General features: G+C 58.6%; 1 protein-coding gene and 1 long non-coding RNA gene across 3 annotated transcripts in view; one reads left to right on the top strand and one right to left on the bottom strand.

Moving 5' to 3' along the window:
* Positions 1-4272: 4272 nt before the first annotated feature.
* Mmp17 (matrix metallopeptidase 17) overlaps positions 4273-24571 on the top strand; it is a 39262-nt gene continuing 18963 nt past the window's right edge. The window contains exons 1-10 of one of the 2 annotated variants that reach the window (XR_012443399.1): positions 4273-4419; positions 12109-12241; positions 12452-12581; positions 13366-13649; positions 14305-14481; positions 15571-15670; positions 16520-16602; positions 16681-16833; positions 19428-19685; positions 20385-21841. Coding sequence is in view for 1 of the 2 variants with exons in the window: in XM_020181223.2 (XP_020036812.2) it covers positions 4273-4419; positions 12109-12241; positions 12452-12581; positions 13366-13649; positions 14305-14481; positions 15571-15670; positions 16520-16602; positions 16681-16833; positions 19428-19685; positions 20385-20668 (1749 nt within the window). In the remaining variant the exon portion in view is untranslated. Of the gene's footprint in view, positions 4420-12108; positions 12242-12451; positions 12582-13365; positions 13650-14304; positions 14482-15570; positions 15671-16519; positions 16603-16680; positions 16834-19427; positions 19686-20384; positions 23007-24571 lie in introns of those variants that run through there. The other variant, XM_020181223.2, reaches the window with a different exon arrangement.
* Positions 11389-16685, bottom strand: LOC141418770 (uncharacterized). The gene is made up of 2 exons (XR_012443400.1): positions 15000-16685; positions 11389-13725 (listed from the first exon to the last, which is right to left on the bottom strand). It is a non-coding gene; the product is annotated as an uncharacterized lncRNA (long non-coding RNA).

Genomic DNA, 24571 nt, shown 5'->3' on the forward strand with positions numbered 1-24571 from the left:
GATGGGAAAGGGTGATGGGGAAGGTGGAGGCTGCGGGGGTGTCAGCGCTGCCCAAGGACAGGAGGACCTGTAGCACCTCCCATCAGTATGAGCTCAGGGCTGCCAGGCATGGAGTGTCCCAGGCACTGGGCTTCCCAGAGTCCTGAGCTAAGTAAGACAGAGAGCAGCAGGTGCAGGTGGACAGGGCACCTGGGAGCCAGGTACCACGCGGGGTCAGATGGGGTCAGCCCAGACAGTGAAGGCTCAGGGTTCTGCCCAGCTCTAATCAGGGCTTCTCTTCACCTCCTGCCTGAGGCATCACCTAGCACATCCAGAAGCTCTCTGCCCTTGCACACACGTGAGCACACGCTCCCCGGGTGGTCCCAGAAAACCTACAGCCAGGGGTGTCCTTCCAGCAAGCCCCTACATGCATCACACACACAGACACACACACCCCTCCAGCCAAAGGTCCACGGCTGTCTCTGATTGGATGATGAGGGTCACATGTCCACCCTATGCAAGGGGGGGCAGTGCTGGCGCAAAGAAGTGGAGTCAGTTTCACTAAACCCTGGACTGCAGGGACAGAGAGGGGCCTTCGTTAAGGAAATGGAAGGTGCTATAGTCAGAGTGAGGAGAGTGGACAACAGGCAGGGCTGAACCCGAGCTCAAAGGCTATGTACAATACCGATGTGTACCAGGCGCTGGCAGCTCACGCCTGTAATCCCAGCTACTCAGGTGCAGAGATCAGGAGGATCGCAGTTCCAAGCCAGACCAGGTGAATCATTTGTGAGACCCTATCTCAAAAACACCCAACGCAGAAAAGGGCTGGTGGAGTGGCTCAAGGTGAAGGCCCTGAGTTCAAACCCCAGTACTGCAAAAAAAAGAAAAAAAGAAAAAAAGATAGATAGATGAGTGTGTATACGTGGCAAATATAAATACAGGGTTTTGCTTGGGGGAGGGGTCCTACTTTCCGCTTTTCTTCTCATGATTTGGTTTTTGCTCAGCAGTCTGACTGTGTTCCGGGGTCTAATACATTCTTCCTAGAGTCAGTGTGGGACTGGAGGAGTGGCTCCACGGTAAGGCGCCTGCTTAGCAAGCGTGAGGCCGGCAATTCGAACCCCAGTTCCACCGAAAAAAAGAAGAGCATCTGATCACATACAGAGTGTGTCCCGGATCTTTTCTCCAGTCCTCCTGATCTCGCCTCCTGAGTAGCTAGGATTACAAGCAGCAGTCACCTGCACCCGGACGCATCTTGGATTTTAGTGGCCTTCCAGGGGCAACAGGAGCACAGACAGCACTGTATGTCCTTGGCACACAATGACACACGATTTGGGTGAAGTGCTGTCTTGGTGCTTGGACTCTGCCCACGTTCAAGGCCCAACATGTGGTAGCAGCTTGAAGGGACCCCTGGAGCCTCGATGTCACCCACACCCCACCATGGAGTGACACATCCTCCCCAACTTCCAGCTAAGCACCCTGGGCACACCAGCCACACGTGGACCTTCATAGGAGGACCAGGCCTGCCCAAGGCCCGTCCCTAGGTTTGCTCAGCCACTGTCACCGGGGTGTCACTCTGACTACTGGTTAGCTCTCACTGAAACCTCTTTCCGGCACCACACACACCGCCAACCAGTGTTCCCTCTTCAAATCTCAAAAGCAGTAAGAACTGGTCAGGCAGTGAGTGGGGCTGGCCGGTACATTATATCCTTGCATCCTCTTGATCCAGCCTTACCTGCATCCACTCTCCCACACTGACCTCAGCACCTCCACCTTCCTCAGGAAGTCCCTCTCAGACAGGCTGATCAGTTTGTTCCCATCCCCCTGATCCCAGGACTGGTTCAGAGATGGACACATGGCTCACATCACCTGGGGAGAGGCAGCCTCCAAAGACTGGCCATAGAAAGACTGGCAGTCTAGACTGGACAGCCAAGCCGGGTGGATTTGGCTGTCATTGTGCCAAATCCACACCAGAAGATCTGGTCGTGTGTGACCTGGTCCAGACTCGCCTGATGTCAGCCTGCTCTGGACGTTCAGAAGAGCCACTGATTTCCTCTCCTTCACTGAGGTGGTTCTGCATTGGCACCGAGCAGTCCTTGTGCACTTGACCAAAAGTCAGGATGTGCCTGTGAAAGGCTCCTGGGCACCTGCAGTCTCCATCCTTCTTCACCACAAAGGTCTGAAGCAGGGCCACAGCAGCTCTGAGAACAACAGGGACAGGAGGGGCCACAGCTGGGTCAGGAGAGGGGAAGGCAGCACGACCACTCGATCCTCATCTGGCTAGGGCAGGGGCGCTGCTCCCTCAGCCCAGGTGTGCCCAGTGGAAGCCGCAGAGCAGCCCTGACAGCAGCAGTGTGATGGAGGGGAGCTCAGTGCACCCCAGCAGGTGGAAAAGCTATGAAGGGGAATGGATCTGCCTTCAAACTGACCCCTGTCGTCCTCCAAGATCTGGGCACAGCCTGACCCAGGCAGCTTCGAGTCACTTCCCCCACAGTGTCACCTGCTAAGGGTCTGATTCTGACCCTGCCACCTTCCAAAAGTTACTTAATTCCCCCTCTGGGCCTCAGTTTCTTTGTGTGCAAACTGGAAGGAAAGCTTGTGCGCAGCAAGGAAAATTTATTTCCATGCCCAGCTCCCGTAATTGTGAGCTATTCATCTTCTCCCTTCCCAGGCCGCCAGCGAGGCCCAGGGCTCCAACCGCAGCACCAAAACACAGACCTGTGCCACCCAAGACCGTCCGCATCAGGTGCTTCCAGGAGGTACCAGAAACTGCCACGCTCTCAACCGTACATGGAGCCCCGCACCCTCTGTCACCACCACCTCCCTCTCGCCCCTCCCACACTCACCCCTTTTCACATTCAACCCTCCCACGCTCACCCCTTCTCAGGCTGACCCCTCCCGCACTGACCCCCCCATGCTTGCCCCTCCCACGCTCACCCCTTCTCACTCTCCCCCCTCCCACGCTCACCCCCCCCCCGTACTTACCCCTCCCACGCTCACCCCTTCTCAGGCTGACCCCTCCCGCACTGACCCCTCCATACTCGCCCCTCCCACGCTCACCCCCCCGTACTTACCCCTCCCACTCACCCCTTCTCACTTTCACCCCTTCTCACTCTCCCCCCTCCCACGCTCACCCCCACCACGCTCACCCCTCCCATGCTCACCCCTTCCACGCTCACCCCTTCTCAGGCTGACCCCTCCCACTTACCCCTTCTCACTCTCCCCCCTCCTACGCTCACCCCCCCATACTCACCCCCTCCCACGTTCACCCCTTCTCAGGTTGACCCCTTCCGCACTGACCCCCCCATGCTTGCCCCTCCCACACTCACCCCTTCTCTCTCTCCCCCCTCCCACGCTCACCCCTCCCATACTTACCCCCGGCATTTACCCCTTCTCAGGCTGACCCCTCCCACTCACCCCTTCTCACTCTCCCCCCTCCCACGCTCACCCCCCCATACTCACACCCTCCCACGTCACCCCTTCCACGCTCACCCCTTCTCAGGTTGACCCCTTCCGCACTGACCCCCCCCATGCTTGCCCCTCCCACACTCACCCCTTCTCACTCTCCCCCCTCCCACGCTCACCCCCCCCATACTCACACCCTCCCACGTTCACCCCTTCCACGCTCACCCCTTCTCAGGTTGACCCCTTCCGCACTGACCCCCCCCATGCTTGCCCCTCCCACACTCACCCCTTCTCACTCTCGCCCCCTCCCATGCTCACCCCCCCATGCTCACCCCCTCCCACGTTCTCAACTCCGCACAGCCCCCGCTCACCCGTCCCACATTCACCCCTTCTCACCCCCTCCCACTCTTACCCCCCTTCCACCCTCTCCACCCCACGCTCTCGCCCTCAGGCTCCGCGGCCCACGGGCTCCACCATGCGCCCATCGTGCGCGCTGCGGCGGCCTCTAGGTCCCGAGTGACCGAGAACCCGGCCTCAGGCTCCGGGGCGCGGGTGGGGGACTGCGGTCGGCTCCGCGAGGGTGGTCAGGACCTCTGCACCCCCGCCGGCTCGCTCCGCTCCGCTCCGCTCCTCGAGGCTGTCCGGAGAACCTCCCGAGCGCCTTACGGCGCGGACCTGCCGTCCGGGTGCGGGCCCTTTAAGGTGGTGGGCGGGGCAAGGACTCATTAGCATTCATTAGCATGGCCCCGCCCCGGAGGCGGGCGGGCGCGCGACTCAGTCCGGCGGAGCGGAGCGCGGAGCTCGGAGCGGGCGCGGAGCCGAGTGGGGCCCGGAGCTGGCGGGCGGGCGCGGGGACCCTCGCCACCCCGCCGACGCGGCCCGGACAGCGACATGGGGTGCCGCGCCGCCCGGGGACCCGGCCCGCCATCCCCGCCGCGCCCCGCGCTCCGGCTGCTGCTGCTGCTCGCGCTGGCGGCCCGCGGGGGCTGCGCCGCGCCCGCGCCCGCGCCCCGCGCCGAGGACCTCAGCCTGGGGGTGGTGAGTGCGCGGTGGAGGGCGGGACGCTGCGTGGTGCCGGGGGAGACGAGAGAAGCCCACCTGTGCACCTCGGCGTGGTGCGGGAACCCGGGGCGCCCTGGACCCATTTCCTAGGCAGGGAAACTGAGCCTGAGGGCGCAGGCTGACGCTTGCAGGTCTGGAGGGCACCGGGTCCCTTCCCCGCCCCGCGCGTCCGAGGGCGCCGTAGCCGCAGGCGCCCTGGACGTGGTCGCCCATCCGGAGTCCGGGTGCCCGGCTTGGAGCATCCCACAGGGGGCTCCTGGCGGATGGGGACCGCGTCACAGCCACCGGGAGCCGCGCGCCGCGTGTGCTTCCCGACTGGAGTCGCGGAGGGCAGGGGCGCGCGCCCCGAGCCGGGGAAGCGCCGGGGCCGCGCATGTAAGGCGCCCGGAAAACCTGTGCTCCCCGAGTTTGTGAGTGTTGGGGAGCCGCCCCCAGCCCCCCACTGGGCGTGGATCTTGGCTCTGTTCCCCTGCGCTTCCTCCGCGAGGGCGGCCCGCCTTGTCCCACCTCGGCTGGTTGGGGGGACCCGCGGGCATCCCAAGGCCTCCGGTCCCCCCAAGCCCGGCTATCCCAAGCTGAGCTGGGGAGCCCTGCTAACCGCCGCACCGGCCTCGTCCCACACCTCTGCTGTCTGCCCGCCGGGCTGATGTCTCCTGGAGCCCGGAAGGTTTGGGTCAGACTGTGGTTCAGGCCACCGCAAGGCCCGCGAAGCCCGGCGAAGGCGCAGGCAGTGGGTTGAGCCCGCTCATGATGAGGGCCCTGCATGGGTCGCCGTTGTCCACGGAGATCCAGGGACCCGGGCCAGGGGCAGTCTCCTGCCCAGCACAAGTGCCGGCCCACGCAGGCAATCTCCTAATGGGGTCCTGGCCAGGGTCCCTTTCCACGGGCCATTGACATTCGGAGCTCCCAAACCTTCCAGCCCAGGCAGGTCGCCCTGATGGATTTCAGAGACTTGGACGGCACCTGCAGCCGCTTGTTTGGTAGGACTTGTCCCAGGGTCGGGTGAGAAGAGGGCAGTGATACCATCCCTCCTATCACTTCAGGTACCTAGGGAACCCCAGGAGCTACTTTCTGCCTTCCAAGCAGCGTCTAAAATAGGGGTGTCCCACACTCCTGCTCTGGGTGCCTTCATAGCTGGGGTTTCCTGGCACCCCGCCGCGGTGCGCACTTTGGGGCGTCCTGTTCCAGGGTCCTCTTCCAGTTCCCAAGGCGCTGGAAAAGGTGGTAGTTTTGAGGGCTCACGGAGATGGGATCAGTGCCTGCTGGGCAGTGGAGCCCCTGGTCCAGCCAAGTTGCTTGATCACACCCGGGGCAGTCGGGAAGTTTTGCACAGCCCCGGGCCGACAGGTTGGCCCGTGCGCTGGTACCTGTGTGCCTTGCCCCGCCCCCCGGCTTCTGGGTTCCTAAGCACCTGCAGGCCCCACATAGCAAGGGACGCGGCCCCAGCCTGGCCAGAAGTAGCAGAGCCCTGGTATCCACTCTGTGGGTAAAAAGGATGCCAAACTCAGAACCCTGTCCAGGACCCTCCACCCAAGACAGGCGGGACCCTCCCTGGTGTGGGAACCGTGTCTGGCCTGCTGCTTCTGTCTTGGTGGGGGCCGCCCTCTGGTGGCCCTCTTGGAGATGACACCTGAGAACAAGGGGCCCCGGGGCTGGAGGCCGTGAGAGGTGGGCGGGACCAGGGGGTGGGGGCTCCTTGACGCCCCTCCTGACCGCCCTCTAGGGGCAGCAGAGCCAGTATTTGGGTCTGGGCATCAGCTAAAAGGGCCCCTTTGTGTGTGCCACCAGGCTGTGCCAGACAGCGCTGCGCCAGAGGCCGGGAGGGGCCTCCCAGCCCGGCCCCAGCATGGCCTGTGCATAAAGCCTGGACCGAGGCCTGAGGCCAGCGGGTACAGACAAGGATGGCGCGCAGGCCGTGCTGGAGAGAGGGCAACAGGGGGTGCTGTAACCTCCCAGAATTGCTGCGCACAGCTAAGTAGGCCTGGGTTGCTCATTCAGTTTCCTGAGTCAGTAATGCCCACAGCAAAGGGTGCCGGCCCCAGGAAGGTGCTGCGGGGGAGGGGGTGAAGGGAGTCACATCCTGAGGATCCTTCTAGAAGCCAGCTGGGCACACCCAAGCCGTGGGTGTGTGGCTGGAGTTTTCATATGTTGGCATGCAGCAACCATCTCTGTGCCCTGCCTGGGAGAATGTTCTGCAGACTGCCTGAGTCTGCTGCTTCTCTCCGTCACCGGCTCTTACTTCACTGCACAAATGTCACATCCCATAGCCAGGCATGGCACAGACATGCGGGCTGTTTCTAGTACAGTGCCAGGATCCCGTATGCTGCCGTTTTCAGTGTCTGAGGGATCCTGCTGGAGAGCTGCTGCTGGGGGCAGACTCCAGAGTCAGCTCATGGTGGCAGAGTTTGGCAGTCAGCCCTCCAAAGCCTCTACTCCGAGTTCTACTCACACCAGCGAGGTCCACATGCAAGAGCAGAGTCTGGCTTTCTTCACTCAGGTGCACACCACCGCTAGGCTGCTGCTAAGACTCGGGGTGGCCCAGGCTGATGGTGGTGACGGGAGCTGGGGTGTGGAGCCTGAATGAGCTGGGTATCAGCTACTCTCCTGTCTTGGCCACAGCCAGTGGCTTCTGGGTCCCTTTGCTCTCAACTTCACGCACACAACCTGTGGCCCCAGGACCTGCATCCTTGCCCGACTTTCCCAGGGATGTCCCTTTGCACCCAAACCAAGGCAGCCAGGATGGTTAAACAGTTCCCCGAGAAGGAGAGCGTCTTTATGTCCCCTCAGCCCGTGACCTCATAGTCATCAGGACATGTTTTCCTGACGTAGCCCATTAACACAGACAGGTTCTGGATCCCCCGGCTGCTGCTCACCTGCTCTGTGACCTGGTTAATTACCAGCTTCTGTCTCCTTGTTTGCACTCTCCCAGCTCTCAGGCAAAGGGTGGGGAGGCTGGCACGAGTTTGGGACCTTGGTGGGCCTTTCTTGGGAATTCCCAGGGGGTACTTTGAGCACCTCTGGGTCTTGCCTCTGTTGACAGTGAATCTGAGCTCCCCCAGTGACACCTAAGTCCTTGTTCTGGGTACAGGTCAGTGCCCAGCACATGAAGGGGACACTTCTGTCACGTGCTGGCTGTGAGCTGCTGGGGCCCGGGCACAGTGTGGCTCCCTGCAAAGATGGGAAAGGGTGATGTGGCAGCTGCAGACATTGTGTCCTCTCACACTTGGAGTCAAGTCCCACTCCATTCCTGGCTGCCAGGCCCTGCACTGCCTGCTCTCCATCCCCCTCCAGCCTACCAGCCCCTTCCTGGGCCTGGGCCTGCTTTGAAACCTTTGCAGTTGCTGTTTCTACTGCCATGGATATCCAGGTATCAGGTCACCCCAGGACCTGAGCAACCAGGTCACAGCCCCTCCTTCAGGTCCTCTCCTCCCTCATAGCTCAGTGCCTGCCTACAGGATGGCCTCTGAAGGCAGACCACCAGGTTTCCAACCCCAGCTCTGTACTTACTGACTGCATGACGGGGTCAGTGCCTGGGCATTCTGCCTCAGTTTCCTTGTCTGTAAACTGGAGATAGCAGTAGTGCCCACTTGCGGAGGCTAGTTCACAGCTGTGGACAAGGGCATTAGCAAGTAGAACAGCTCTGTCCTCCTGTTGACCCTCAGGGGTGTGGGGAACATTGGCTAGTTCATGGCTCAGTGGCCCTTAGTTGTCAGGATCTCTTAAAGTGACTGTGTGTTCACTGTGTGCTCAGTCTTTGTCCTTCGTCCTCCCCTCCATACCATCTACTACTGGACAGGTCTGCCCTGGTCTCCCCAGCGCCCCACACACTGAGTGTTTGGGACAGGCACACAGGTGGGCAGAGGGAGATCTGGGGAGACACTGGGTGTCGGGTCACCCTAACCGCCATGCAGAGGAAGCTAAGGCCTGGCCAGTGCCTTTTTATTTTTTTAAAGGGGCCACATAGCCAAGTGGGTCAGACACAAGGCCGGAGCCATCACTGTGCACTGTGTGTGACCCTGGACCCCCCCCCCCCGGATGTGGAGGTTCTGGTGACACTGCCTTCCCAGGGGCCTGAGGGCTGTGATGGAGGTAGGGTGGAGAGAGCGAGGAACAGTTAGCCTGTGGTCACTCTGACCTCTGCAGCTATACTTATCCAGATTCTTGGCAGGTGTGATGCCCGCCAACAACCTCACACCTGATGTCCAGTGGGGGGGAGGGGAGGAAAGAGTGTGAACTCAGCCACTGCCCTGCCACGTCTTATGCACCTGTTTCCGCCCCTGTGAGATGGAGCTGAATCTCCCCAGGCTGGTGGCTCAAGTCAGAGAGGAGTGAGGAATGAGCTATGGCCTGGTGGTGGCCCGGCAGCTGGCAGGTGGCCCAAGCACCAGGGCAGCCCCTGGAGGCTCCTGGGGCCATGGACATTGTCCACCCTACCAGGGCTGCAGGCCGAGCTACAAGGGCACCAAGAGACAGTTAAGAAATCATGCAGCAGCCCCGGGGTGGTGTCTGTATCTATAAATTTGCTAAAATCATCGGAGGGGATTTTATGCTGTGTACATTATGCCTCGTTAGAGCTGTAAAATGATATACATTGTGTCAAATGGTGATAAATGTTACAGTGAGACAGGAATCAGCCCAACGTGAAACTACAAAACTGGAGGGGCTGGTGGCACAGAGCAGGGTGTAGATGGCATCTGCGGGCAGTCGCCTGCTTTCCCGTGTCCCTGGCCTCAGCACCTCATCTGCAGTAATGGCCCAGCTTGCAGGGGGACGGTGCAACATACCAGACACAGGATGGACCCCCTGTTCACCCCTCCTCCTGGCATCACCCCCTCCCCAGTGGCCTTCTGGAAGGTTCACCCTGTCATTGCTCAGCCTGCCTGCTGCAGCCTCTGTTGCCCTGGAGACAGCGGTCTGTCTCCGTGGTGACAGAGGAGGGAGGATGCAGGAAGCAGGCAGTCCAGGACCTCCGAGTGCAGCACCAGCTCTGAAGGTACTGGGGGGCAGGGGCTGGGGTGGGGTCACCAGGAGATGTGGGAGGTCTGCACCCCCAGGGGACAGAGCGGAGAGGGGCATGGCGGGGAAGGGTTGCTTGTTATGAGGTGTTGGCTAAGCCCAGCCCGTTCACAGGCTCCCAGCCTCTGGGTAGCTTTCCTCAGCCTGGCAGCCCAAGGCCCCTCGGCCTACTGCCACCCCACCAGCCTGTTAGCCTCGTTTGACATTTCAAATGTGTTAATCACCAGGCCAAAGTAACAGTATTACCGCGGGCACTTGAGGGCCCCTGAAGTGGGAGGACAGGGCATGGGGCTGGGCTGCAGGGACTTCTGTCTGCATGTCCATCTGAGGCCTGCAGCTGTTGGTACCCTGAACCCCAGATCAGCTTCTCCCAGGATGCTGGGCCCTGACCTGTAGGGCCTCAGGCTTTGTGGTGCCGGTGACATGGGACAGGACCCTGGGATTGCCAGTGCAGCCCCCAGCTCAACCTGCCTGTGTTGAATCCCATTCTATGCAGCCATAAACTGCTGTCCTAGCTGACAGGTGGGGAAGGCCCAGGAGGGGCAATGGTCTTCCCAAGGACCTTAGCACCCTACATGGACTCCCTGGTAAAGGAAGGAAGGTGCTCCGCACCTGACATCAAATGGAGTCTGGGGAAGCGCCAGAGGTACCAGGCCGTGGCAATCATGATGCCCTGTGGCCCTGTAACTGGTGGGCTTAACAAAAAGCCGGTACCGCAAAACGAACAAACCAAACACTGGAAAGGAAAACTGCAGAATCAAAACTTTCAAACGTTGCTGTTGGAGTGGCTCAAAATAGTAGAGCACCTGCTTAGCAAGTATGAGGTCCTGAGTTCAAACCCCAATAGCACCATCACCACAAAAAAAAACCAAAAAAAAAAAAAAAACTTTCAAACGTCTGTAAAACCGTTTTGCGTGCAAAATGTGTGCCGTCAAAATGTGTGTTTCACAGGGAATTCTCTCCGGGCATCTGAAGCAGCAGCAGAGTAGGAGGTGCTCAGCCTGTCCTGGGGTGATGGATGTGGCTTGTTCCGGTGTGTTGTGGAAGACAGGGGCAGAGCCCAAAGCTGACGGGGCAGGTCTAGGCCAGTGTCCCGGGCACAAGAGCCTTGGGATACCTCAGGCAGATGTCAGTTGTCACTCCAGGTGCTGCCCTACCGCAGGTCCACTGGGAGGGCTCTGCCCTTGGTTCATGGGTGTCTCCAGCTTTGCACGCTCACGGGCCTCCCACTGAGGTGCAGGGAGGTTCTGGGAGGTGTAAATTATGGAACACTGGGAGTAGCCAGTGTTACCTGGAGAGGAGGACCAAGCTGCTCTACAGGTATATTCAGATTCTATGCAAATCACTGAAGCTTTCTCTCCAGGTCAGTGGGGTCAGTGTGGCCTGTCCCTGACTGAGGCCTTGGAGAGTGTGGGGAGGTGGAGCCCTGTTCCTGCCACACCTGCCAGGCCACGAGCCGTGGTCATCACAGCTCAGGACAGGCCAGACAGGGGCTGCACACTTTCAGGAGCTGTGGGACCTGGAAGCTGCAGAAATGAGTCCAGAGAATTTTTTCAATGTCCATCAGAAAGAAAGAGGTCAGCAAGTTGAACCCCCAGCATGTCACCCGTGGTGTGTGCCTTTCTCAAAGCAGGTCCAGGTGAGAGGTGGGGCTCAGAGAGTACCTGGACCCCATCTTGCACCACCTGTAGATCTGCCTGGGTCACAGGCACAGTGACTTTTATTGTACCAGCACGTGGGTCGAGCGCCACCTGGTGGTTGAAACTGAAGCTGTGGGGGGAGGACTGTCCCCATGAGGGCAGAGACCCTTTTCAGCAGGTGATCCCTGACTTTAAATCCCTGACTCCGCTTTTTTAATCTTGGTGCTAGGGTTTGAACTCGGGGCTCACACTTTCCAGGCAGGAGCTCTTACCACTTGAGCCACTCTACTTGGTATTTTTGAAATAGGGCCTTGCTTTGTTTTGTTTTGTTTTGTTTTGTTTTTTGCCTGCTTTGACCTCAAACCATGATCTCCCTGATCTCTACCTCCCAAGTAGCTAGGACTACAGGTGTGAGTGAGCCACTGGCACCAGCCTTCTGTTTTGCTTTTTTATTTTGTTTTTGAGGCGGAGTCTCAAGCTTGTTTTGGTAGCATGTATACTAAGACTAAAGTAAGGTTTCACACTAACTTTGCCAGGGCTGGTCTCTACCTACACCACCCAAGTAGCTGGAATTACAAGAGTGAGCCACCGAGCGAGCTAGCCTAATTCCACTTTTTTCCTTTTTTTTTTTTTTTTTTTTTTGGCAGAACTGTGATCTGAACTCAGGGCCGTGCACTCGATAGGCAGGTGCTCTACCACTTGAGCCATGCCTCCTACTAATCCCACTGAAGTGTTTCCTGGGCATTTTGCTGCCTCAGGAGGAGGAAGGTGGGGCAGGGCTGCTGTGAGCAGTTGTACAGGTTATGCACTGCACAAGCTCACCTCATGTAAGAGGTGTCAAGTTTGTTAATTGACTGGAAAAGAAGCTAAGAAAGGTCCTTGGGGTGGGGCTGGGCAGTGGTGACCAGGGCTGGAGACGCCTGGCCTCTGCAGCAGTGTGGGCCCAAACAGGCTCCTCGTGGGGTGGAGCTGTGCCCTGGCCATCCCTCACTCTTCTCTTTGCCCCCAGGAGTGGCTGAGCAGGTTCGGCTACCTGCCCCCAGCTGACCCTGCAACAGGACAGCTGCAGACACAGGAGGAGCTCTCCAAGGCCATTGCCGCCATGCAGCAGTTTGGTGGCCTGGAGGCCACTGGCACCCTGGGTCAGTTCTGTGGGAGGGGCAGGAGACACCGTGGTCCACACCCCACCTGACTGCTCGGGCTCTGCTGCTGACCACAGCCGGCCAGGGCCTGGATCTTGAACGTCCTCAACCCTAGTTGGGGGTGGGGGCAGTGGGAAGGGCTCACCCAGAGACCTCAGGTGGACCTGCCGGGGCCCCAGCCCTGGCTGCTGACCTGCACCCAACCCACAGACGAGGCCACTCTGGCCCTGATGAAGACGCCACGCTGCTCCCTCCCAGACCTACCCCCTGTGGCCCAGGCACGTAGGAAGCGCCAGGCTCTGTCACCCACCAAGTGGAACAAGAGGAACCTTTCGTGGAGGTGGGTGTGAGCCAGGAGCAGGGTCCAGCAGCCCAGCATCTTGGTGCACTAGAACCCTAAGCCTGCCGTGATGTGTTCCCACCCACTGCGGTTTACTCTCAAGTGCTCTGGAAGCCAGAAGTCCAGAGTCAGGGTGTGGACAGACCAGTCCTTTCTGGAGCCTGAAGAAGGACCTGTCCTCAGCCCTCCATCTCCCACCTCTCCTTCTGCCTATATGTGACCGTCCCCTCCCTGGGTCTCTGTGTCTCCTCTCTGATTTTTTATAGGGCTTGGGGCCCACAAGCACATCCAGTCCTTGCCTTAGTTGCAGAGGGAGACACCCTCATTCCAATCTAGGCCACGTTCTGTGGTTGCAGAGGGTTCGAATTTGGTGGGACACTGACCCAGCACACTTGAACTGACCCTGTCTGCTGTCCCCTGGGGCCAGAGCCAGGTCGGAGGGGCTCAGCTGGGGCAGGGTAACTGGTGAGAAGATGAGGTTTGCAAGGGGCCAGGGACTAATAGATATCAGGCACCTGTAGGAAACTGACACTGCTGCTTGCCCTGGCGTCCCAGCCCCTGGACTCACCTCCCTCTGTGACCCTGTCCATGGTGGGTGAACTCCTGGTGTCTTCATGAGGCACCAGATCTGCCTTCTGGGGACAGGAGAAAGGCAGAAGGTCAAAGAATACCTCCTCTTGGCATGGGCACCCCAGCTGGGGAGGGCAGGGTGTCACCAAGAAGGGAGGCCCCAGGCAGGCCCCTGTGTTCCATGGCCTGAACCTTGGTCTCACCCCCACTCCAGGGTCCGGACGTTCCCACGGGACTCACCACTGGGCCGGGACACAGTGCGAGCACTCATGTACTATGCTCTCAAGGTCTGGAGTGACATCACGCCCTTGAATTTCCACGAGGTGGCAGGCAGCACCGCCGACATCCAGATCGACTTCTCTAAGGCTGACCACAATGATGGCTACCCCTTCGACGGCCCTGGCGGCACCGTAGCCCATGCCTTCTTCCCTGGCGACCACCACACTGCTGGGGACACGCACTTTGATGATGACGAGGCCTGGACTTTTCGCTCCTCAGGTACGCACGGGGCTGGTGCTGATGCTAGGGTACCTCAAGGCCTTCAAAGCCCCTGTGGACCCTACAGGCTCCAATGCTAGAAAGAGACACCCAGCTCTGTAGGACTGAGATGTAGCTATGGACCATAATGCAAAACCCCAAACCGTGTTACTTAGGCTGTGTTGTCTGCCCGGCCTGAGTCAGCCAGTGCCTGAGACCTGCTGGGCTGTGCCAGTCACCCAGGCTGACCCGGGACATCCATGGTCAGCCTGGCTAGGCCCCTTGCCCATCCATGGCCAGGACACCACAGGCCTGCCTGGGGGCCCCTAGCCTGCCTGTGGCCAGGGCACCGCTGGCCGACCCTGGCTGGCGCCCCTCACTGTTGACTCTCCCTGGTACTGGGAGCCCAGCACGCATACAGAATCTACCTGCGATACGAGAGCCTTGGGAACCCAGGTGTCCTGCAAATCCTGAAATATCCACCGTGGGGCCATGTCCCCTGTGTCCCCTACGTGAGGGTAACAAGAGCCCTCCAGGAGAAAGGTCCTACAGAGCCTGAAGGACCCTGCAGTGCCCACTGACAGGACCAAATCCCCCTGCAGGCAGTGCCACTGCGCACAGTCCTACAGCTCAGGAGGGGAGTGTCCCCTGGCTCACGTGGCTCCAATGTCCCCAGATGCCCATGGGATGGACCTGTTCGCAGTGGCCGTCCATGAGTTTGGTCACGCCATTGGACTGGGCCATGTGGCTGCCTTGAGCTCCATCATGAGGCCGTACTACCAGGGCCCTGTGGGCGACCCCCTGCGCTATGGGCTTCCATACGAGGACCGGGTGCGCGTCTGGCAGCTGTATGGTGAGTGTCCCTGGAGCCAAACACAGGCTGCCTGGACGATGGGGGAGGAACCATGCACCCAGGTGGTTGGTGAGCTCTGCTCACAAGCTGCGTCCTCAGCTTCTGGAACCATATGGACCGCGCTGACTGCTAGTAGAATAATGGGGATGGTGGACACACAGATGGGCCAGGCTCTCTGCCTTCCCACATCACACCTGGGGACCCCAAATGCTTACAGTCTCCTGACAGCAGCAGTGATGGAACCCCAAGCCCCAACACTTCCAACTCTGCGAGAGACAAGGTACCACCCCACATACAGAGAAAACACAGGCACCAGCAGTCAGGATAACCCACAGAACCATACAAAGCCAAGACAGAAGCAGTGTCTGACCTAGGACCCCTTCCTGTGGGACCCACACTGCAAGCGCTACCCATCCAGTTCCGTTACTGTCCTCACCCCCACCCTTCCAAAGGGGACCCTAGGCTGTTAACTGCCCTCCCCCGTCTGGTCGCCACGAATCCGAAGTCTGAGGGTTTACCTTTTTGGACACTTGGTAGAATCGTGCAGTGTGGGTCTGTGTCTGGCTTCTTCCTTGGATGCTGTTTTCAGGGTTCTGTGTGTTGTGGGGAGTCAGACTTGGCCCCTTTTCCCGGCTGGGTAATTGTATCTGTCTCTCATCTGGTAGGGGGGGGATCCCCCTTGGCTCTTGGGAATGGTGCCATGAACGGGGACACTTGAGTCCTCAATGGACCCCTGCTGTCTCCTCTCGGCCGTGCACCCAGGTGGTGGGGGACCCCCCGCCCCTGCCCCGGCTCTCGGAAATGGTGCCGTGAATGGGAATGCTGAGTTCTCAGTGGATCCCCATTGTCCACTCTCAGCTGTGCACCCAGCTGGTGGCCCTAGAGCTACTTTGCTTCCCAATGCATCTTTGTAGCTCCTGGCCTTGCCTAGCTGGTCCAGTCCCTCCTGGACACCGGCTCCATGGGGTGGAACCAGGTTGATTCGCCTGTCAGCCCAGCAGCTAGGCTCCCTTCTTGGGGTTCCTAGAGGGACTGGTAAATTAGCAGGGGTGGACCCCAGATTCAGTGTGGTTTTCCTTATCTCCACAGGAGTGAGGGAGTCTGTGTCCCCCACAGCACAGCTGGATGCTCCAGAGCCCGAGGAGCCTCCCCTCCTGCCAGAGGCCCCCAACAATCGGTCCAGCACCCCGTAAGCCATGGTCCTCATCACCACACACTGGTCTGCATGTCCTCATCCAGCACTGCCCTTCCCAGACCCAGCTGCCCCCAACATGGCCCAGAGTCCTGAGAAAAGCGCTGCAGTGTGCACTGACCCTGTCCTGTGTGATATTATGATACCGTGTTCTCTTGGGGTTTTTGTTTAAGTGTTTGGTTTTGGTGGGACTGGGGTTTGAACTCCAGGCCTTCACCTTGAGCCACTCCACCAGCCCAATTTTTTGTGATAGGGTTTTTCTAGATAGGGTCTTGTGAACCATTTTCCCGGGCTGGCTTTGAACCACAGCCCTCCTGATTTCTTCTCCTGAGCAGTTAGGATTACAGGCGTGAGCCACTGTTGCCCTGCTCTCACTGCTTCTGATTGAGAGTGGGCACCCACTCGTGAGGACGTTCCTCCGTTTCTCGAGCTCTCTGCCTGAGGACGTTAAGTTGTCCTGACTGTTAGTTATTATCAGTAGTGTTGTGAATTCCCTTTCTGAGGAACAAGGCTCAGAACTGGAATTGGGACCCCATGCCTGCAGTCATCTCTGTGGTAGATAGGGCCCAGTGGGCCTCTGGGGTGTGACACCCAGTCTCTTCCCACCGGTGGCCTGTGCCAGTGAGACTCGCCATGCTGTGTTCTGAGACTAGGCCTTTTCCCACTTGGGAAGGGGCAGAGGTACTCGTTCTAATTCTCTCTCCCACCAAACACCATGATGGCAGAAGCTGCAGTGGGTACGTGTGTTCCCTTGAAGGGTGCCTGTGCCTGTGGTTCTGGGTAGTCCCACTCTAGCGACGACCCAGGTCTGGAGCCTCCCAGCCCACCCGGCTCTCTGCCTCGCAGGCCCAGGAAGGATGTGCCTCACAGGTGCACCACCCATTTCGACGCCGTGGCCCAGATCCGGGGAGAAGCCTTCTTCTTCAAAGGTAGCACAGGGCCCAGGGGTGGGGCAGGGGGAAACACAGAGGGACAAGCCCCCTTCAGACACTCCCTTCCATCCCTAGGCAAATACTTCTGGCGACTGACACGGGACCGGCACCTAGTGTCCCTGCAGCCAGCGCAGATGCACCGTTTCTGGCGGGGCCTGCCGCTGCATCTGGACAGCGTGGACGCCGTGTATGAGCGCACCAGTGACCACAAGATTGTCTTCTTCAAAGGTGAGTAGGTCTCCCCATGCCTGCAGCCTCCCTGCCTCCTGCAGTCTGCTGGCTCTGCCAATGGTGGCTGCAGGAGGCCGGTCCCATGGTTTATCCCACTGGTCTAAAACACAGCACGGAGCAGCTTGCTCATTTGTGAGCTTGACGGATGTGTATTAAGCACCCACTGTATGCTGTGGTAGATAATGCAGGTATAACACAGAGGACACACAGGCAAAACCCCTCCTTCGTTCTAGTGGGGGCAGCAGGGAGCTCTGACAATAGCCAGAATGTTACCTGCGGGTGGTGTTCAGCACCACGAGAAGGAAGAGGTGACAGTGGAAAGCAGCCTGTTAGGGAAACACTCAGCTTAGGGAGCTGAGTCCGGGAAGCAGAGTCCAAGCCGGGAGAACAGCCAGTGTGAGGCCCTGCTGAGTGCAAAGCACCAAGAGGGCAGTGGTTGGAGCTGTGCAGGGGGCTAGGAGGAGCAGGGACAGGAAAGCAGGTGTGCACACAGCTGCCTCTACCTCTGTGACCCCACCCCAGCTCTGAGGAAAACCTGCAGCCCTTGTCACTTAGTCACTAGGGGTCATTTCTCTTGCATCCACATCTGAACCAGGAAAAGGAGAGCCAGGGTGGGGAGTAGGCGGGTGTGAGCTTCCTGGTCCCCTTCCCTGGAGGAAACAGGAACTCACCTCTCACAGCGGCGGGTCCAGGTCCTGAATCAGAGTGGCCAGGTGGCTTCCTGGGGCTTGAAGGAGCCTCTGTCCAGCCTCTCCAGTTAGGCCAAGCTGTCCTCCTATCTCTTCCTCCACCTGGGTTACCGTGAGGTCACCAGTCACCGACCGAGGCTAGTCCATCACAGTCCCTTCTGAGCCAAAGAGCCTGCAGGGACTAAGGCCACAATTCTGAGGTTCCAGGGTGGGGGTGCAAACTTGGGGTGATGCTGTTTGACTCGGTGCACCAGCTACTTCCACAAGCAAGGGAGGTGCTGACCTTTGAGGAGGTGGAGACGGTCCTCAGGCTTGCTCTGTAACCACTCCTCCCTTATTCACGTCACCCAGCCAGCCTTTGCAGGCCTGAAGCTCAGGGACCCCTCACTCAGGCTGGAGGCTGCCCACGAGGACCTGTCCGAGCAGCAGGGGACAACATGTGTCTAGCAGAGTCTCTGGATTTATGTTGCTTATATTTTGTGTCTGCTTCCTGGAGAGTCGCCTTTCAGAAATAAGCCATGCCTCCCAGGACTCCTGAGGTTTTTCTTTCTTCCTTCACATTCGTCCTGCCCTGGCTTTTTCTCAGCTGCTGTTCTATCCTTTTTTTTTTTTTTTTTGCATTGCTGGGATTTGAACTCAGGGCTTACACCTTGAGCCACTCCACCAACCCTTTTTTGTGATGGGTTTTTTCAAGATAGAGTCTTGCAAACTGTTTGCCCGTGCTTTGAACTGCGATCCTCCTGAGTAGCTAGGATTACAGGTGTGAGCCACAGACACCCAGCTCAGCTGCTCTTATTTTTGGTTTTTTTTTTGTTTGTGGTACCGGAATTTTGAACTCAGGGCTTTGCACTTGAGCCAACCCCCCTACTCCCCTGCTATATATTGGAGACTGTCAAAATTTATTTTGCCAGGCACCAGTGGCTCACACCTGTAATCCTAGCTACTAAGTAGTCAGAGACCAGGAGGATCACAGTTCAAAGCCAGCCTGGGCAAATAGTTCACGAGACCCTATCTCAAAAAAAAACCCTTCCACAAAAATAGGGCTGGTGGAATGGCTCACGGTGAAGGCCCTGAGTTCAAACCCCAATACTGTAAAAAAAAAAAAAAAAAAGAGAAAGAAAAAAGGAGCATCCAGTCTGGTGTGTATAAAGTCACTGTGGTGGTCTGGACAAAACGTGAAGCAGATTTCTCCCTCATGTTACTATTTCCTGTGTGGCTAGGAGAGAACCCTGGGGACAGACTGGAGGCCACATGGGCCTCCTACCCACAAGGTCATGTTAACTCCTCCCTCCTTACAGGTGTGTTTTTTGTTTGTTTGTTTGTTTTTTAGTATTTGGAATTGAACTCGGGGCCTACACCTTGAGCCACTCCACCAGCCCTTTTTTGTCTTTTTTTTTTCAAGGTAGGGTCTCCTTAACTATTTGCCTGGGCTGGCTTTGAACCGAGATCCTCCTGATCTCTACCTCCTGTGTAGCTGGGATGACAGGCCTGAGCACCAGCATCCAGCTTTAGCAGAGGGTTTTTAAGAGTCTTGCTTCTGTGTAGAGTCTACAAAGGTGTGAAAACCCCACTCGTCACTAGGCCTCTGACGGAGTGCCTTGCTGATCGTGGGGAACTGGAGAGGAAGAACAAGCATCTCCGGGTGGTCAGATGTTCCCTTTCTGTAAGTGGCCGCCAGAGCACAACTTGGGGGCACACGGAATGACCCATGCCACACACACAGTAGGTGCTCAGTAGACTCCTAGGCACTGTGACAGGTGGTGGAGGGGGACGGGGACCATATGGTGGTTGCTGTGCCTCCCACACCTGGGCAAGGGTGACGGGCACGGGGGAAGGCAGGGCTGGAGCCCCTGCCCTCGGGTGGGCCGAGCCCCAGCCCATGGCTCTTTCTCTTGCCCCCAGGAGACAGATATTGGGTGTTTAAGGACAATAACATAGAGGAAGGATATCCGCGGCCCATCTCCGACTTCAGCCTCCCGCCGGGCGGCATCGATGCTGCCTTCTCCTGGGCCCACAATGACAGGACTTATTTCTTTAAGGACCAGCTATATTGGCGCTACGATGACCACACGAGGCGCATGGACCCTGGTTACCCCGCCCAGGGCCCCCCGTGGAGGGGTGTCCCCAGCACACTGGACGACGCCATGCGCTGGTCTGATGGTGAGCGCCAGGTGGAGGCAAGGCTGTCCAGCCTCAGTTTCCTCATCGGTAGAACAGGGGTCACAGTGGGGTTGTTGGGAGGAACTGCCCAACCGTTGCCTGTCAGCGTGAGCACTGAGGACCCCTGACCCTCAGGAATCTATACCCTAACTCATGAACTTGACACCCCACACTCGCCATGCCCCATCCACCCTGGGTTTGTCTGCCTCTTCCCTGCTCACTCCCTCCACCCATACCCGCCTCCTGCTGCTTCTCCCATACACACTGGACCTGACCTTCCCCAGACCCCCACGACCCTGCCCCAGGCTCGGGCCCCAACGCGCAGCTGGGAGGGAGCTTTCCTGAGCTTCCTGGCTTCGTGTCCCCAGGCTCTGCAAACCCAACCACACGGAACTTCCCTACCCAGAGCTGGTTCTACCAGGCCAAGTGGGTGTCTCTGCCTTTCAGTGCTATGCTTTTACTACCCAGAACAGCCAGGCGCAGGGTAGATCCTGGATAAAAAACCCAGTAAAGGAAAGAAACTTGAGGTCACCATTCATCCCTGCCTCCCACAGCTCCAGACCTGTGTCAGGGTCTGCGACAGGCATAGCCCAGACAGACTGACCTGGCTACGGTGACCTCAGGCTCCCACCAACCCTGCACTCTGGTATCCCGCCATCCTACTGGGGCACCCAGGCTCAGCTTGCCTCTTCTCTGCAGGTGCATCGTACTTCTTCCGTGGCCAGGAGTACTGGAAGGTGTTGGATGGCGAGCTAGAGGCAGCACCTGGGTACCCACAGCCCACTGCCAGGGACTGGCTGGTGTGTGGCGAGCCCCCAGTGGGGGCAGATGGTGCAGACCAGCCTGGGCCCCAGGGCCACAGTGGTGCACAGAACGGCTTGGCTGCATGTTCCTGCACCTCGGCTGCGCACAGACCCGGGCCATCCACACCGCAGCTGCTACTGCTGGGGCTGTCCCTGCCTCGTGCACTGTGGGCACCCTAAAGCCAACGCTGGCCGTGAAAGACAGAGGAGCTGCAAAGGGCAAGGGCGCCCAACCAGTGACCGGGGGGGACGCCGGCATGTGCCGTGGGTGTGTCCTTCTCTGCTGCCGGGTGCCCTGTGGCAGATTCGCCTTGCACTACTTCCTTCTAGTCACCTTGCATTGCACTGTCATCCCACTGGGGCCTGCAGACCAGGAGCACAGCCAGGGCCTCCCCTGGGACTGGACGGACAAGTGACCTCACTGGGCATGGGAGTGGCGCCAACACCCTGCACTTGGGGTGATGGGACTGACAGAAGGTCTTCCCACTGTCCACTGGAACCTTCCTGTGCTGGGCTTCCCAAGTCCTCCAGAGACCATTGTGTCCAGTTCGTCCATGGAGACGAGGAGTCTCCAAGTGCCAGATTTCACCCGCCCAGCAGTCTGACCCGGTACCACCTTCCGGGAGCCAGAGCCAGCTCCGTTTGCATGAGGGAATGCCGTGCACACTCAGGACCTGTCTGCCACGTGCACGGAGCCAGACCCCAGGATTAGGATCAAGGCCTTGTCCACCCAGCAGGCCGCCAGCCTGGCCCACTGTTCTCACCCCAGGTTTGAGTGCAGGATCCCAAGCTGCTGCTGCTTCCTTCCAGACAGACAGAGCATGGGAGGTTGCACACCCTTTGCCTCCCGTGCCTCCCCCTCCCCGGCCAGGAGGGACCTACCTTCTCTCTGGGTGCTCTGACATGGGGACTTTCAGAGACATCAGTGTCCCTGGGTCAGCCTACCACAACCGTGCCCTTCACACAACCGCAGACTTCCCGCAGGGCCCCGAGGCTGAGTCCCTCTGGCTTAGGCCCATCAACCTGCTCTCCCTGGGGCTGTGGAGGGGTCTTCCAGCACCTGGAGCCGAAGCGAGGTTCAGCCAGGAAGAGGAGGATGGCTGGCGGTGAGCCACAGGTCCCAGGCAAGAAAACATCTCTGCACCTGTGACAGGTGGAACAGTGACGGGTTGTGTTGAGACCTCAGAGCAGCCAGGCGGGCGGTAGCATCGCTACCTGGAGCCATGCCAGTGTCACCTCTTGGCCTTGTGGAAGTAGGAGTTGTGGAGGAGAGCTGGCTCCTGAGTGACCAGAAAGGGCCTCTGATCAGGGGACGGAGGGAGGAGATGGAGCCCACGCTGCTCTGATCTGAGGGTAAGCAGCCACAGGGAAGGACCTGAGGTGGGATGGGGGCCTTTGCAGGGGAGAGAATGAGTCCAAGGGCAGGGCCACCCATGTAGGCTCAGAGAAAGTAAGGCACTGAGTTTGTTCCAGGCGTGACGGGAAATTAGCGATCACACACCACCAGCCATGTGGAGAGCAGGCGCCATCCCTTTCACAGGTGACAGAGGCTTCATTCCCCACTTCATACTTTCAGGTGCCCAGTGCAGAGAGAGGCTAGCCCAGAACCTGCTTTGCTGACCCCAGGGCTGGACTTGAGCTTGCCCTGAGATGAGAAAGAGGCTACAGAGCAGGCAGGCTCCCGGCAGTCTCTATGCTTCCCTCACCAAGCCTGGCCACACCTGTGTCCATCTGCCCACCATCTTCTCCCCAGAGCCATGAGCAGTTCCCGCCTTTCAGCCCAGACAGGACAAACAGGTCCAAGGCTCCCTCCCACTCATGGGGCCACCCTGCTCTGCCCTTCACCAAGCACGTTCCTGTGTTGTCCATGTTGTCCTGCAGGAAGGAGCGTCTTGTGCAGCTGGGCGGATGGCCCAGCAAGGGTCCTGAGGTCCTCTGTCACGTGATAGTGAGAACCAGGCCTGCAGGCCAAGGACCGTCCTGCTCCGGTATCTCACTGTCATTTTAAAGCCCAAACTCTAATAAAACTTTTCTACATGGACAGTGGTAGAGCACCTCCCTAGCTTTTGAGAGGCTCTGGGTTTAATCCCAGTGCCCCCCAAAAAATCTTTTCTACCCTTTCTGTCTTGGGTGATGAGGTAAACAGACACAGGGGGTCCTCTCGGAGTGAACCAGAGGTCGGGAGGGTTAGAGCAGGATCCTCTCTCAAGGACACAGTCCAGAGATAACCTGGGACTATCAGGCTACCAGATTCTCAGATCCTAGCCAGTGTCCCACAGCAGCTTCTCCAGGGAAGACCCCAACCCAGTGGCACAATGCTACAGTTTGTTCTTTGGCTGCCATGGCTGCTTGGTCTCTCCTGACCCCTGTGATCTTGGCACTCGTGAAGGTGGCAGGCCAGTGCTCCATGTTCTGCCCGTTTGGAGCTCCTTCAGCGCTAAGCCAGGTTCTGTGTCTTTGGTAGTGACATTCAGGATGGTGTGCAGTCACTGATTAAACCCAGAGATCTCACAAAAGACCTCCTGGTGCACAAGGTCGGCAGTGCTTGTTTCCTGGGGACACCCAGTTCCCGTTCACATGTGGCCACCACCTTGCTGTGTCCCCTCATGGCAGAGAGGGGGGTTTTGGGCCCTTCCTCCATTTACAAGGCACCATCCCACGTTCTCATTGAGCCCTAAGCACTAACAGAGACCCCACCTGCCAACACCATCACTCTGGGGACAGGGGATACATTCAGCCCATAAATGTAAGACAAGGTGGACCACAGTGCGAAGCTGCACAGCCAAAGCATGAAGAATGGAGCCACTTTCGGTCCCCCACCCCTTCTCCATAGTCCCCTGGGGTTCTCAGGTCGCGCCAAAGGGAAGTCACAAGAGTGGCTTGCATTGCCAGGCACTGATCAAGGCTGTACAAAGACACACTGGTCTGAATCCTTATAACAACCCCAAGAAGGGAGAAGGTGGCTACTTCCACACCCCACATAAAGAAACTGAGGCCTGAGGGGTGGAGCTGCTGAAGACCAGACCTGTCCGTGGGTAACGGGGGAGCCTGGACAGACTGATGGCAAGCAGGTTCCAGCCACCTGTTCCCCAGACGACTGAGACTGCTCTGCACTGGAATCCTAGAATGCCAAGCGGTACCATCCATGGCTGGAGCCTCCTCCCAGTACCCAAGGTTTCAGGGTGCCACGTGGGCCCCGAGCACAGCTATGAGCTGCTGTCGCACACCACGCTGTGTGTCTAGGCAGGACAGGAGGACCTGACCATGTCTGGAAATGTGAGGGAAAAGCCCAATGGACAAGCCCCAGTGCCAGCTACCTGCTCTCCCCTGGTCTGGCTTGGGAGCGTCTGGTTCTTGGGAGCATCTGCACTGTGGATGCAGGGTGAGAATCCAGAATTTAGGGCCAAAGCAGCAGTAGCCCTGATCTGTGTCTCTCCCCATTTCTGTCTCCCTCTCTCTGGTTCTTTCTGTCTCTTGTTTCTCTACCCATCTCTCTCTCCCTGTCTTCTCTCTCAGGATCTCCTGTTGCAGCTGTGTTCAGATAGCTGCAGGGCTGACAGGGCTGGCTTCTGTGCCCATCAATGCCATCTCTAGACTGGAGCCTCCATGTGATATGGGCTTCCCCATAGCTTAATGGCTGAGTGCTGTGTGAAGGTGCCTAAAAGTATCCATAACCTCCCTGTCACTTGATTACTCACTCAACAAACACTGAAGAAGCCAGGCAGAACATACTGTTGCCAATCTGTTGGGTGGAGTCCTTTTGCTCTACTAGCTAAGACTCATCAGAAGATAAATAGAAGCTTTCCGTGGGCCCCTGAGTGACCAAGGGCCAGGGGCTGAACTGGTAGAGCCAGAGGCTCACAGCTCCAAGCCCTGAGAGCCGGGGGCCACTGCTACAGGCTTTAGCAGGCAGAGACTCGTGGCTGTGGACGCTCAGGCTGGAGGCTGGTCGCTCTGGGCTCCAACCTCCAGTGGCCTGGGCGCTTGGCGGCTATTGCAATCCTGGGCGTCCGGCAGCAGTGGGTGGCCCCTGTAGTGTCACAGCTCCTGAAGGATCTTGGGTGCTGAGACCCCCAGCTAATA

The sequence above is a fragment of the Castor canadensis genome, chromosome 18, assembly GCF_047511655.1.
Source record: "Castor canadensis chromosome 18, mCasCan1.hap1v2, whole genome shotgun sequence".
In the NCBI taxonomy this organism is placed as follows: domain Eukaryota; kingdom Metazoa; phylum Chordata; class Mammalia; order Rodentia; family Castoridae; genus Castor; species Castor canadensis.